General features: G+C 61.1%; 1 protein-coding gene across 7 annotated transcripts in view; it reads left to right on the plus strand.

The window, feature by feature from the left end:
• IGFN1 (immunoglobulin like and fibronectin type III domain containing 1) overlaps positions 1-11947 on the plus strand; it is a 30781-nt gene extending 18834 nt beyond the window's left edge. For all 7 annotated transcript variants that reach the window (XM_032466861.1, XM_032466862.1, XM_032466858.1 and 4 more), the window contains 12 exons: positions 397-521; positions 1206-1347; positions 1689-1988; positions 2539-2838; positions 3350-3523; positions 4298-4426; positions 5825-6127; positions 7023-7111; positions 8554-8749; positions 9378-9686; positions 10345-10671; positions 11485-11947. In XM_032466861.1, the coding sequence (XP_032322752.1) occupies positions 397-521; positions 1206-1347; positions 1689-1988; positions 2539-2838; positions 3350-3523; positions 4298-4426; positions 5825-6127; positions 7023-7111; positions 8554-8749; positions 9378-9686; positions 10345-10671; positions 11485-11498 (2408 nt within the window). In that variant the 3' untranslated portion in view covers positions 11499-11947. The remainder of the gene's footprint in view (positions 1-396; positions 522-1205; positions 1348-1688; positions 1989-2538; positions 2839-3349; positions 3524-4297; positions 4427-5824; positions 6128-7022; positions 7112-8553; positions 8750-9377; positions 9687-10344; positions 10672-11484) is intronic.
• The last annotated feature ends 2161 nt before the right edge of the window (positions 11948-14108 follow it).

Here is a 14108-nt window from a genome sequence, read left to right on the forward strand (position 1 = left end):
TGCTTCCCATTGCCAGTGCTCATTTCCCAATTTAGGAAGCAGCCTCTTCCTCCTGTGCAGGTGGGATCCCGGCTGCGGGGCTCAACGCCCTCCTGGGTGTCTGTCTGTCTTGATACCCTATGTCCAAAGCACTGAGTTGTTGAACTAACTCTCCGAGGGTTACCCAGACTTCCCTCTGTGTGACTCCAAGGCCCGTCACTTACCTTGCACCCCAGATCTCCAGTACCAGCCTAGGCCCTGCAGAGAAAAATGGGTGGCCTGGCCCTGCTGGCACTGGCTGAGCCCAGGTGGCAGGACATATGGCCTCCCAGGGTGCTGCACAGGCCGTGGCCTAGGAGGCTGGGCCATGGGGAATCCCTGAGTGCCTGGCCCCGACTCTCCCCTGTGTCTCCCCAGGCACCGCAGGCCACTTCTCCCAGGGCCTGGCTGACACGGAGGTGCAGCAGGGGGAGGACGCCGTGCTCTCCTGCACCCTCACCCGTGACCTGGGGCCTGGAGCCTGGTTTAAGGATGGTGTCAAGGTACTGCCCCCGGCTTCACGGACCAGTTTGCGGGCTGGGATGGTGAAGCAGAGGAGGGGAGGGGAGGGGAGGGGAGGGGCTTTGCAACAAAGAGCTTTCATTCCTTGTTGTACCAACACACCTACTCGGGGAGAAGCTTAAATAGCCAACAACTTGGTGTGCTTAAAATAAAAAGTGGATTTTAAAATGGGTGGGTACCCCACTCACTCCTCCTTAAACACACCCCTTGCCCACCCTCTACCATCCAAACTGCCTTCCTGTCCCAGCCCCCACTGAACTCTACCTGTCCTTCAAGGTCCTGTACAAATGCCATCTTCTCAGCCCAGCCAGACGGGCTCTTCTCTCTCTGAGCAGCCCCCTTCTAGTCGTCATCTCAGGAGGGTGTACATCACAGTGCTTCAGAGCACAGCTGGACCTGGCTGACCCCAGCTCGGCCATTAACCACTGACATGGCCTCTGGTTTCCCCATCTGTGAAATGGGTCGACTCAGAGTACCTGCTTCATCAGGTCACTGGAACCATTAATGAGGCACTGAACACAGGCCAGGGGGGTGGTGGTTGGCACCAGCCTGACACATGATGAGCGGTCAGTCCTTTCCCTCAATTGCATCAGTAAAGGCCCAGGCTGGTGGCAGGAGCAGCTGGACGGGGTGGGATGACCAGCTCCTCTGTGTCCTTGTAACAGCTCAGCACCCAGGACGGAGTCATCTTTGAGCAGGATGGGCTCGCGCACAGGCTCCTCATCGCCCACGTGCAGGGGACCCAGGCCGGGAGGTACTCCTTCGTGGCCGGCAACCAGCAGAGTGAGGCCACACTGACCGTCCGCGGTAAGGCCAAGCCCTGCCCTGTCCTGCCAGGTGGCCTCTTTGCCAGGCAACATCCTCCACTTCTAAACCCTGAGTGTGTCTTAGGCCTGCAGCCCGTGTCAGATGGCACCCTCAGTCTGAGGGGGTGGTTTTAAAAGCAGCCCGAACGCTGCCCACCCGTCGTCTGCGCGTCCTCGGGAAGGCCCAGCCCTGGCCCCTCCTGCTGCAGACGAAGCCCCTGGGCTACCCTTGTCAGTCCTCATGAGGTGGGGAGGGGGCTTCCTCCTCTGGGCCCCTCCATCCCCACCCCCAGGCACCCGCTGCCAGCCGTCTCCGACTCTCGTGCCCCGTCCTCTTGCCAGGCCCCCCGATCATCGCTCCAGACGTGACAGAGAAGCTGAGGGAGCCACTGGTGGTCAAGGCGGGGAAGCCAGCGACCATGAAGGTCCCCTTCCAGAGCCGCCTCCCGGTTCAGGCCACCTGGAGGAAGGACGGGGCTGAGGTGGCAGGCGGCGGCAGCAGAGGGGCCCAGGTGGTCGTGGGGGACAGCTTCACACGGCTGTGCCTCCCCAGCGCCGACAGGAAGGACCGAGGCCAGTACAGCGTGACGCTGAGGAGCGAGGGCGGCTCTGTGCAGGCCGAGCTCACCCTGCAAGTCCTAGGTGCCAGCCCAACCCCGTTTCTAGCCCCATTCCCAGCCCGGGCCAAGCCCTCCCCAGCAGTGAGGCAGGCCCTGGATGGGGGGCGGTCCCTGGCTCTGACCCTCACCTGCATGCTGTTTAAGATCCAGACATATCCCTGCCTCCCCGCCTCTCTCCAGACTGGGTAGGAAGAGGTAGTTTAGATAGATAAAGGGCCAGGCTCCTGCCACGGGGAGATTTCCCTGCAGCTAACACACCAGGCCCTGGGGCGGTCACCGGGGTGGGTGGTGGGGCCCAGCCCTGAGCTGAGCCAGTGAGGTGGGGCTGCCTGTGGCCAGAGGGGACTGCCTGTGTGGTGGGCCTGGGCTCGGGGCTGGTGTATTCCTCATCAACCCCACCCTGGCTGGAGAAGCGGGGCATGAGTCAGCGGTGGAGACCAGGGTCGCTTCTAGGTAATGCCCATCTAGGCCTCTACCCCCGGGCAGGCTCGTCCACTGATGGGGGAGTCAAGCATTGCTTCTCTGTGGCTCCTCTGACCCCATCTCTTTCTCCTCCTCTCGGGGGTCCCCAGACAAGCCCCAGCCCCCGCAGGGCCCCCTGGAAGTACAAGATTGCCACGGGGCTGGCGTCTGCCTCCGCTGGCAGCCCCCAAGGGACGACGGGGGCCAGGCCCTAGAGCACTACGTGGTGGAGAGGCAGCAGGCCGGCCGGAGCACTTGGCTGAAGCTGGGCGAGACCCCAGCAGACAGCACCACATTCACGGACACCCACGCGGAGCAGGGCAAGAAGTACACCTTCCGCGTGCGGGCTGTGACGGCGGAGGGGCCCGGGGAGGCCCTGCAGTCCAAGGAGGTGCTGGTGGCTCCCGAGGGTGAGCACAGGCTGGGACCGGGGCAAGGGCACTGCGGGGCCCCCCACGGTGCCCGGAGGCCAGGCTGGTCTGCCGAGAGGCTGCGCGACTCGAGGCCGCCCGTCGGAGGGCACCGTGAGACGCCTTACCCCAGCCCCACCGGGCCCCGGCGGCCGGAGCAGCCGGCCTGACGCGTGGGGCCTCCTCCCGGCTGTGGCTCCGTGGGGTGGCGGCGGACCAGCGGAGCCACTCTCTCAGGACCCTGGGCGGGCCTGGCATCATCCTCCAGCAGATGACCCCGGCTGGAGTGTCTCCTAGGGGACCGGGCTGAGGGACCTCAGGGTGGGCCCTAGACCCCTGGCCACGTGCTTCCCTGTTTCTGTCACTCCTGCCCCCAAACTGCAGGCCGGCTCAGGCCCCTGACACTGCCCAGGAAGGGACCGTGTGTAGCCGGCCCGCTCCTCCCCAGGACCTCCCTGGGAGCTGGCGCCTCACCCAGCCTCAGGCCGACCAGCACCTTCTCTGCCCCCAGCTCTTCCCGGGCCCCCGTCCCCACCGGCCATCCTGTCAGCCTCCAGCCAGAGCATCACACTGTCGTGGACGGCGCCGCGGGGCCCAGGCAGCTCCCACATCCTGGGCTACCTCATCGAGAAACGCAAGAAGGGAAGTAACACCTGGACGGCCGTGAACCAGCAACCGGTGCCTGGTGAGCCTCACCCCGGCCTCCAGGGCCTCCCTGGACTGCGGCTTGGGTCCCCCTGAAAGCATGAGCCAGATCACTCTAGTACAGGGGTCTCGCCTGCGCTGATGCGCCCCGGGGGCATTCAGCAGTGTGCAGCAATTCTGGGCTGACCGAAGACCAGAAAGATGGGGGTGGCCTCTCATGTGAAGGGGCCGGGATGCAGTGGCCCATCCCCCAACACGGGGGGCGGCAACCCCCGCCTCTCCCCGCACAAGAATGTCAGTGACAGCGGGGGTGGGAGACCCTGGTTTAACACAGTCCCAGGATGGAAGCCAGGGAACCCCTGGACCCTCTCCTCCACCCCGGGCAGCTCCCTCTTCTGCCTAATCTGAGCTTCCTTGTCCATACACTAGGGGAGGGGGGTGTCCCTGCCCCACTATGTAGATCCCAAGGAACCACCTTCTGAGACCAGAACAAACTCAGAAAAGCCCAAGTCCAGGTTAGCAGGAGAAAGAAGGGGCTCGGGCGCCGGGCAGGCTGGGCGGGCGCCGGGCGGGGCCTCTCATGGCCTCACATCTCCGCAAAGAGGGAAGGGGACTGGGGGCGCTCTTCCAACAGCTCTAGGGCAGAGAGAGCCAGAGGGATTAAGGCGCTTGCCCGAGACATCCCAGCAAGTCCGTGGCAGAGCCAGACAGGGATCCCAGCCCTGAGACCCTGGGTGGCAGCCCTCTCCCCGCGCAGAGAACAGAGCCACGCCGGCCCCACCAGGGCGGGACTGACGTGGTGCTCCTTCCACAGAGAAGAAGTGGACGGTGGCGGACCTGCGGCAGGGCTGTCAGTACGAGTTCCGGGTCACGGCCGTGGCTCCCTCTGGCCTCGGACAGCCTGGGCCCCCATCAGAGGCCGTCTTCGCTCGGGACCCCATGAGTGAGTGGAGCGCCCACCCAGGAGAGGGCGGTGGTGGTGTGAGCCGGGGACAGCTCTAAGCCAGTGGGAGGGGACGGGAGGCCCCCGGCCAGGACCAGTCCCTGAGGAAGCGTCAGGAGGGCTGCGAGGTAAATGTGGAAGGGCCCTGCAGCATAGCTTAGGGGCCCGGGGAGGTTTCAGCCGCTACACTGAGATCAGACAGGCCGGGGGCCCCACAGTGGGAATTCCAAGCGCCCCTCCCTAGATGACTCCACTCACTCGGTCCCAGTCCTGGGAGCATCCACTCACCCCAGTGAGAGGTCGTCACCCCACGGGGAGGGGTGTCATGGGAGAGCCTCACCACCCATTCTGTGTCCACGGAGTGACTGCTCGTCACCTGCCGGGGGCTGGCATCGTGCCGAGACCCAGGTGAATCCTTCAGGAACTTCTGGTTTAGAGCAGCACCGCCCTGCCCATTGTCTGGGGAACACCAGGCACCCAGAGGCACCGCAGGTGTGGCGAGGGCAGCAGGGACAGCAGAGGAGGTCCGCGGTCAACACGGCCCTGACAGGTCCTACAGTAAAGAAACCTCCCCAATTTTGTTTGATCCAAATTTCCCAAATGTGAGCAGAGAATACCTTTCCACAAACACACCTATCAAAGCCTCCCTCCAAGGCAAATGGGGCTCCGTGCACCCCTCCTCTCTGCCTGAGTGACCAGCCAGTCACTCAGGGGTGGGGATGCAGCCCATTCCTGGGCCTCATGAACCAGCCTGGGGGTGTCCTCCCATGTCAGCCAGGCCCTGGGGAAGAGGCCGTGGGCCCTGGAGAGACCCGGGGGCCTGGGGGCCGGGCAGGTGGATCCCCAGGTTTGGAGCCCAGAGCCCTGGACCCTGTGCAGTGTACAGAGCCATTTACACACATCAGCCCTCTGTCCTGAGCCCTTGGAGGGGGGGGGGCTGCACAGCGATCGTTGCCATTCTAAGGTAAAGAGCACAAAGTATGGACTGAGTGCCCACAAGGCAGTCTAGGCTAGGAGCTTACAGCTCAGGACAAAAAGATACAGAATTCTAGTCTTCAAGGATCTTCGAACCTAAGGACTTACTGACTCATCAGCTAAAATCCCAGATTTCAGGAATTACAGAAGGGCAGTTAGGGGAAGGGGGCTGGCAGGCTGGCAAATGAGTGGAAGGAGTTAGGGAAGGCTTCCTGGAGGAGGTGAGCTGGGATGGGGGGTGTAGACCACGGAAGATCCTGGGGACGGAGGAAGGATCTGGGTCCAGGCAGGTGCATCAGGGAAGTCCAGAGCAAGACCAGTCCCTGAGTAAAAGGAATCCCCAGCCGCCCACAGAAACCAGCGAGTGTCCAGAGGGGCTCTAGGCCTCTCGGCGCCACTCCCAACACCCGCGGTGCCCGGCAGGACCCCCTGGGCCTGTGAGGGATCTCCAGGTCATAGACACGTCCCACACCAGCATCACCCTGAGCTGGGCCCGGCCGGACACACAGGATGGAGATGAAGCCCAGGGCTACGTGGTGGAGCTGTGCGGTTCGGACAGCCTTCAGTGGAGCCCGTGCCACACGGGCACCGTGCCTGGACCCACCTACACAGCCCGAGGGCTTCGGCCCCGAGAGGGCTACTTCGTGCGGGTGACAGCAGTTAATGACGGGGGCCGCGGCCAGCCCATGACCCTGGACACCGTAGTGCAGGCCATGCCTGTTACTGGTGAGTGCCACCTCCCTGCGCCTTTCTGGGGAGGAGCCTCTGAGCAGCACCCGTGGGCTGGCCGAGCCCAGATCCCCCTCCCTGGCTTAGTGAAGTGTCAGGGGGTAGGATCTGGGCAGTGGGCAAGGCAAGTCCTTTTCAGGGGAGATGCATTTTCATTATAACTCATTACAGTCATGCAAGGTCAATACTGTCCCCAGTTTACAGACAAGGAAACTGAGGTCGGAGGTCCTTTGCCCTGGGGCTCACCACTGGTACGTGGCAGAGCAGGGTTTGAGCCAGGTGGCTGAGCCCAGAGCCCAGGCTCCAGGCCTCTGTGCTGCTTCGCAAGCGCGGCCTGAGCAGGCCAGGCCGCCCTCAGCCTGCGCGCTCAGGCCAGAGCAGAAGGCGCCACAGCCCTGTCACTGGGAGGGGGGCCGCCCTTGCCCTGGGGCCCTCATTGCTGGAACAGCTGCCCTGTGTTTGGCCAAGCTGACACTGGGCCATCCTAACAGACCCCAGTTGTCCCTGCGACACTCCGGGGAGACATACCTGCAGTGAAGCTCTCCCTGGTCTGCTGTCCAGAGCCTGGAGCCTGGTTCTGGCTCTGCCCCTGACTCCAGGGGTCCCATGGGTAGTTGCCTCACCCACCAAGTGTAAGAGTTGGCCTGGTTTCTCACCGTCCTCCTCCGCTCCGGCCTGACCCGAGGCTTTCCCTGACCTGCTCCTTCTTGGACCCCTCCCACTCCTGTGCTCAGCTCCCCGCGGTCCCCTCCAGCCCTGTCTCCAGTTCCCATGGAGCCCCCATCCGTCATCGCCAGGCTGGCTGGGCGCCCCCTCCAGCCCTGCCTGGTTGGTGACCGGGGGCTGGGGCTCACCTGTACCAGGAGGTGATGAGCCGTCCTGCGTGTTTCAGTCTGTCCCAAGTTCCTCATGGACGCCACCATGAAGGACTCGATGACGGTCAGAGCTGGGGACACTGTTCGCGTGCCTGTCTACTTTGAGGTGAGCATACCTAGTGGGCTGGGGTGGGGGCTGGCTCGGATGTGTGGTTCTCCTTTCTTCCCGGTTGGTTCCCTCTGGCCCCGAGTCAGTGACCTGGGCTTGTGCTGGAAATCAGGCAGGTGAGGAAGGGAGGAGGGAGTCCTCCGGGCAGGGGCAGCCCTCCCCTGGCCGCTGGGGAGCCATTCTGCTGGCATCTGTGACTCCCTCTGGTGGTAGCCTCCAGTACTGCACCTCTAAACCTTGGCCCCCAGGGGCCGGGGCAATGCCCTTGGACTTCAGGGTGCATGTTGTGTGCACACCTGGCCTGCGTCTGGCTCAGGAGAGTCCTCAGGCAGCGCCACCGGTCTCTGTACGTGTAGTAGAGCAGCCCAGCGTGTGGTGAGACGCACAGGTGGCCTGGATTCAAACTCTGATGTCACACTCACAAGCTGTGTGTCTTTGGACAAGTATCTTAACCTCTCTGTGTTCCGACATCCTCATCTGTCAAATGGGGGTAATAATAGTAACTTATCTCAAAGGCTTGTTCTGAGGATTCAAGGAATTAAAACTTGAAAGCACATAAACAGTGCTGGGCAGATGGCAAGTGGCCGTGCGTCTTACCCACCATCGTTACTATTACTGCTGTTGTTGTTGTTAAAATCTCCACCACCACCATCATCAACATCTGTGCAGAAAGCTCATAGGTGGCAGAGCCAGAAGCACACCCACATCTAACCCTAAATTACATGTCCTTAAATATTAGACCATAAAAATGCCAATGGTCATGATGACAAAAATATTTAAGACACACCGAGCATTTGCTCTGTCTCGGGCCCTGTTCTCTGTGTTCCCCATATATTGGTAACTTCTTGAGTCCTCAGACAATCCTGTGGGTAAGTCACCGTCACCATCCCCATGTGACTAGTGTGCCCATTGCCGAGGGTCTCATGGGAGTTGGTGGCACAGACATCAGGCAGCTGGACTGGCCCCCAACCCTGGTCAGGGTCAGGCCACCACACTCTCCCGCCTGGACTACTGCAGGGACCCCAAGCCATCCCCACTTGAGCCTGGGCACCGGGGTGGTCAGCACTCCCTCCCCATGAGTCGTCCCCACTCCCATCAGGTCCTCAGCCCCCCACCCTGGCCACGTGAATCTAGATCTGACTCTGACTTCCTGTTCCAACCTTACAACAGCAGCTCATGGCTCAGAGGGGGAATCCAGACATCTGTATGTGACATGCGGGGCCCTTAACATTGTTGCCAACACCCCTGTCCAGCGGCCTCCCCTATCCTGCCACCCAACCATGCCCACCTGTCCGCCAGTTTTTCTCTGAACAGGCACCCCCTCCCCACCCCCCCACCCAGGGCTCTGCCAGATCACCTCCTCCCTGAACGCTCTGTTCTCACTTACACCTCACCCAGCTCAAACTCCCCTCCTCACCCCTCCCTCCCCCGTTTCCCAGGCCAACCCCTTGCCGGAGGTGACCTGGCTAAAGGATGGCTTGCCCTTGCCTAAAAGAAGCGTGACCTCCACCAAGGATGGCCTCACCCAGCTCCTGGTCCCCGTGGCCAGCCTCGCGGACAGCGGCCTCTACACTGTGGTACTGAGGAGCCTGCGGGGGGAGGAGGCCACCTACAGCTTCCGCCTCACGGTGGCAGGTGAGGCAGGTCTGGGCTGGGGCTGGACACTGGCCGGGCCACCCCCGGGGGCCGGCCACAGGTCTCAGCGGTCCACCCGGCCTGGGAGGGCCCTTCCTGTGTGCCTGAAGGGAGGAAGGGGGAGGGCCCAGGGAGAGTCCAGGGGATCACTGTTCTGCCCCACGCCCTCCCCGGACTCCACTTGTTCCTCACTTGGGGTCAGTGAGTGCAGATGGTCACCACCACCACATCGCTCGAGACAGCAGTGGGGAGAACGGTCTGTGGTCCTCACCCGGGGTGCAGGTTATGTCTCCCAGCCCCCGCCCCGGAGGGGTTTCTCGAACGCAGATATGAGGAACACCACCTGGTTTTCCGAAAGCCCCCACTCTGTCCTTGTCCTGGGGCATCGAACTTAGGAGCCAAAGTGAATTAAAATTAGTCTTTTGGGAGGTTTCCCATCCTCCAGCGGTAGCCACAGACCCCTGGCCCAGCTCTCTCTGGCTCTGGCCGCCTGCCTGGCAAGGCCGCATCTCCAGAGCCCTGGGAGACGCGGGACCGGGGTGGGCCTCGGGGACCCCGGCGGGGCCAGGCGGGGGGCTGCGCGGTCGGGTGCGCTGCCGCCCCAGCCCGCCCCTCTCTGTGCCCGCAGCGCGCCCGCGGCCGCCGGGGCCCATCGTCCTGCGGGCCGGCGCGCTGGGCTCGGTGACGGCCGAGTGGGCGCCGTCCCCCGACGAGGCGGAGGCAGGGGCCGCGCCGCTGCACTACTCGGTGCTGCTGCGCTCGTCGGCCGACGCGCGCTGGCGCCCCGCGGCAGAGCGCCTGCACACCTGCCGCTTCACCCTGGTGGACCTCGTCCCGGGCCACGAGTACCACTTCCGCGTGGTGGCCAGCAACGAGCTGGGCGCCAGCGAGCCCTCGGACACGCGCCAGCCCTGGGTCGTCCCGCGGCCGCCGCCAGGTGAGCGCGGCGCGGAGGGCGGGGTGGGGGGGAGCGAAGGAGAGGGGGCGGCCTCTCGCTCTTCCCATCCCCATCCCCGGGGCGGGCCCGCCCACCCGCCGGCTTCCCCCTCGTCCCCCGCGTCCCCCGCGCGCGGTGGTGCCTCCGCCGGGAGAGCGCCCAGGGCCCGTGGGTCTGCGGGACTTGGGTGGCCTCTCAAGTCAGCGGCAGGTGGGGAGAAGTTAGTATTTCTCCAAAAACAGTCTTTTACCGTAGAACAGATGCAGAACTTGAAAGCAGTCACCAGAAAAAGCAGGTCGTAAAACCAGAGGCACGATTTCATTTTTCCAAAATGTAAAAATGTCTGCAAGGTTCCACCCCGAAATGTTAGCCCCGGTTGTCGGTGGGCGGGTAGATTGTGCTTGGCTTTGATTCCTCCTCCTGATTTCCTATTTGTTCCAAATGTATCCACAGTGAATATGTGTTAGCTTGTAGTACAGGAAAAAAAATACAAAATGTATTTTAAGAAAAGGGGAAAAAATGGGTTGAGCAGCCTTGGGGGACACGTTTGCAGGTGAGACGTGGCGGGAGGCCCAGGCGGTGCCCGCGTCTACCAGCAGCTTCCCGCCCGGACGCACCTTCTCACCTTCTGACCTTCCTCCCTGCGTCTCCCCCGCAGACAAGTTCACGGTGAAGGTTCCCAGCTACCGCGAGCCAGACCTGAGCCAGAAGCCCCGCTTCCTGGTGGGCCTGCGGACCCACCTGCTGCCCCTGGGCTGCGAGTGCTGCATGACCTGCGCAGTGCAGGGCTGGCCCCGGCCCCGCGTCACCTGGTTCAAGAACGACCAGAGCCTGGCAGGGAGCCCCGCCGTGTACAGCACCGACGTGCTGGGCGTCTGCTCCCTGGTCATCCCCAGCGTCTCCGCTGCGGACAGCGGCGAGTACAAGGCAGTGGCCGAGAACCCTCTGGGCCAGGCTGTCAGCACCGCCAAGCTCATCGTTGTAGGTGAGGTGCTGCCTCGCAGGGGCGAGCTGGCTGGGGGAGGGGGGAGGGGAGCCCCAGGAGCAGCCCGGCCTGCCTTCCGGGAGCCATCAAGGGACCCGTCCCCTCTAGAGTGATGGGCTGGGATCGGGACAGCAGGGACCTCCGCCTGGCTCTCCGCGGACTCTGTTATGTAACCTCTGTCCCAGAGGGGCCTTGGCTTGCCCGTCTGTGCAGCCCAGTGACAGATCACTGGTGAGCAGCTCTTGGCTCAAGGGCTCCGTGTCCCCCAGCTAAGCTTCCCCGTGCGGCCTTGCTGCCCAGTTCAAGTGGGAGACAAGAGGCTTTTCTGCGTTAAAGCTCATAACTAAGCCCAGAGACAGACGCCTAGTGCCCCACAGCCACCTTGGTTCTCTCACTGGTGGTCCCCTTTTCAGGAAAGCAAATTGCATATGTTAATAAGGTAACATTTCCCCCCAATAACAACTTATACTTTAAATAGCAAAAAAAAAAAAGAAAGAAAGAAAGAAAAGAAAAGTCCTAAACATTTTAAAAGATTCAGAATTGACCTTGGTGCAGAAATGGCCCTTTCAGCCCTGGAAGGAACATCTTGTCTCTCTGGGGCATCCACAAAGTGCCCAGCCCATGAGCATACCTGGTGTTTGGGATGGTCAGGGTTGCCTGAGGGGACAGGGAAGAACCTTGTCTGGAGGTGGAGAGCACGTGGTGGCTGTGGATGGATCTGAACACCCTGGTTGGTCAAGCCACCCCCACCCTACCCCCAGCCCGCCTGACCCCCTGCAGTGTCACATTGACCTTTGCTCTGTATCTTTGCAGAATCTAACCCCTAGCCCCGCCTCCCCCTGCAATGGCCTCGCCCAGCCCCGCAGCCCTGAAGATCCCTGAAACGTCACTCCTGACACCACGCTGAAAGGATGGAGGACGCTGGCAGTTCCCAGAGCCCCAGGGAGACCGGAGTCAGGGGCTCCTGGGGAAGCCACGCCAGGAGGGCACGGAGTTTTGGGGAAGAGAAAGAAGGAGGGGACACTCAGTGTCCCAGCCCCGGGCTAAGTCACTGAGCCGAACGGCAGCGAACCTCCCGCCTGGGGGCTCCGGGGGGCCGGAGTGTGTCTGCAGGAAGGAGGCCGAGTCCTGGTCTCCCCAGGCTGGGCCCCGAAGGGAGGGTGGGGAGGGCTGGGCCAGCGTGACTGTAGCGGGGGTGGGGTGAGGGCGGGGCCTGTGTGTGGGAAGGCTGCTCTCCGCGCTTCTCCTCATTAAAGCATTGGCTGCCTCGAGCAAATCATCGCGTGTCAATCTGGGGTTAGTCGCTGGAGGAAAGGGCCTTTGTACCAGCTCCCGCTGGGAGGGTGCGTGGGTTCCGTCTCGGCGAAGAGCTGGGTGGAAGTGGGCTCTTCCTCTGCAGCCCAGCCCAGCCCAGGCAGTCAGTTCCTTGGGTGGGGAAGCTGAGGGGATCTGCAGTCCTGAGTCCTCGCCCGGCGCCCCCAGCACGCCTCTGTCTGGCAGGAATTCCGCAGAGCCCAGCCGGAGGCTTCCCTTGGTGGGGCTAGCGCTGTGGGCCCAGCAGGTGTGTGGGGATTCGGCCCTTACTCGGGGCTCTGTGGGCCCCCTCGCCCTCCACAGCCCCGCTGCCCCGTATCACGGGCGGGCCCTGTGTCACAGACGGTTCGGGATGCCTCCCTTTCCAGTAAAGGACCTCTGTGGGGCCCACCACCACTGCCAGAAGCTCTGGTCCGCCTTCCTCCTCGAGGCCTGTCCCCTGAGCCTCCCAGGCTCCTAGGAGATACTCCGGTCCCCAGGGCCACAGGGAAGGGGGAAGGCAGAGCCCAGCTCCCCAGTATGTCGGCTTTGAGGCCTGGAACCCCCCCTCTCCCCGCCCCCATTGAGCTGGAACAAGTCTGCTGTCACTCCCTGTGCCGGCATCCAGCTTCCCCTCCCCCTGCCTGCAGGGTTGGGGCACAAGTGTGAGGGGCTGGAGGACAGATGTCTGCGCTTGCTGGGAAGTGGGAACAGGCGCTCAGGGAGCTGGGGTGAGGAGGGATGCTACGGCTACACCAAGGAAGGCTTCCTGGAGGCGGTGACATCTTGGAAGGATAAGAGGGAGTGGGCAGGCAGGGGCGGGGAAGGGCTGTCAGGAGGGGAGAAGACCCCTGCACAGGCATGGAGACGGGAGAGGGCAGACTGGGCTCCAGGACAGGGAGGGGTTTAGTTTGGACAGCGCAGCCCAGGACAGCAGGGCACTGGCTAACTTCCCAGGCATGTCCTGTGTCCCCGGGAGGGGCCAGCACACTCCTGGGACTGGACAGGAAACAGCCGCAGGGTTTTCATTCATTTTCATACAGAGCCCCCTAAGCCCTCACCAGTCAAGAACAGGAAGAGAATAAATTCAGGGTTTGAAGACTAGTTCTGCTACTAACTAGTTGTGTGATGTTTAACCTGGTTATGCCCGGTTCCTCATTTGTAAACCAATAGTAGTTGCCTAGCCCCAGGTCCCAGATGTTGTCTCCTGTTTCCTCTAGAAGTTTATGGTTTTCGTTTTTACTTTCAGGTCTACCCATTTTGAGTTAGTTTATATATGATGTGAAGTAATTATCAGGCTTTCTTCCTTTTTTCCTTTTTTGATTATCCCACTGGTCTAGCACCATTTAAAAAGAGGCACCTCCCTTTGCTTCACTGAATTACCTTGAAACTTTGTGGAAAACCAACGGACCGCGTGACTGCGGGTCCACTTTGGGCTCTGTATCCCCTCCTCCTCTTCAGTTTTCTTTAACAGATACGTGGAACTATTTAGACTATCTGCTTCTTCTTGAAAGAGCTTTGATAATTTGTGACTCTTAAAGAATTTGTCCATTTCATCCAGGCTGTTGAATTTATTGGCATAAAGTTGTTTATCACATTCCTTTACTATCCTTTTACCATCTGTCAGATCTCTAGTGAGAACCTCTCTTTCATTCTTGTTTTTGCGGGGGGAGAGGGAGGCAATTGGGTTTATTTATTTACTCATTTTTGGAAGAGGTGCCGAGGGTGGAACCCAGGGCCTCCTGCACACTAAGCGCGCGCTCTGCCACTGAGCTGCACCCTCCCCTCCTTTCATTCCTGATGTTGGTCACTTGCATCTTCTCTCTTTTATTTTTAATCAGGTTGGCTATAGATTTATCAACTTTATTGATCTTTTCAAAGAACCAGCTTTTGGTTTCATTGATTTTTTTCTCTATCTTCTGTTTTCAATTTCATTCATCTCTGCTGTCACGTTTGCTATTTCCTTCCTTCCGCTTACTCTGGGTTTAATTTGCTCCTTTTCCCTCCCAGTTTGTTAAGGTCAAATCTTAGATAACTCATTTTAGACCTTTATTCCCTTATAAAACATAAGCATGTGATACTGGGAATTCTCCTTTAAGCATTCTTTTAGCTGTATTCCACAAATTTTTATATGTATTTTTTAA

The sequence above is a fragment of the Camelus ferus genome, chromosome 23 (assembly GCF_009834535.1).
Source record: "Camelus ferus isolate YT-003-E chromosome 23, BCGSAC_Cfer_1.0, whole genome shotgun sequence".
NCBI classification, from domain to species: domain Eukaryota; kingdom Metazoa; phylum Chordata; class Mammalia; order Artiodactyla; family Camelidae; genus Camelus; species Camelus ferus.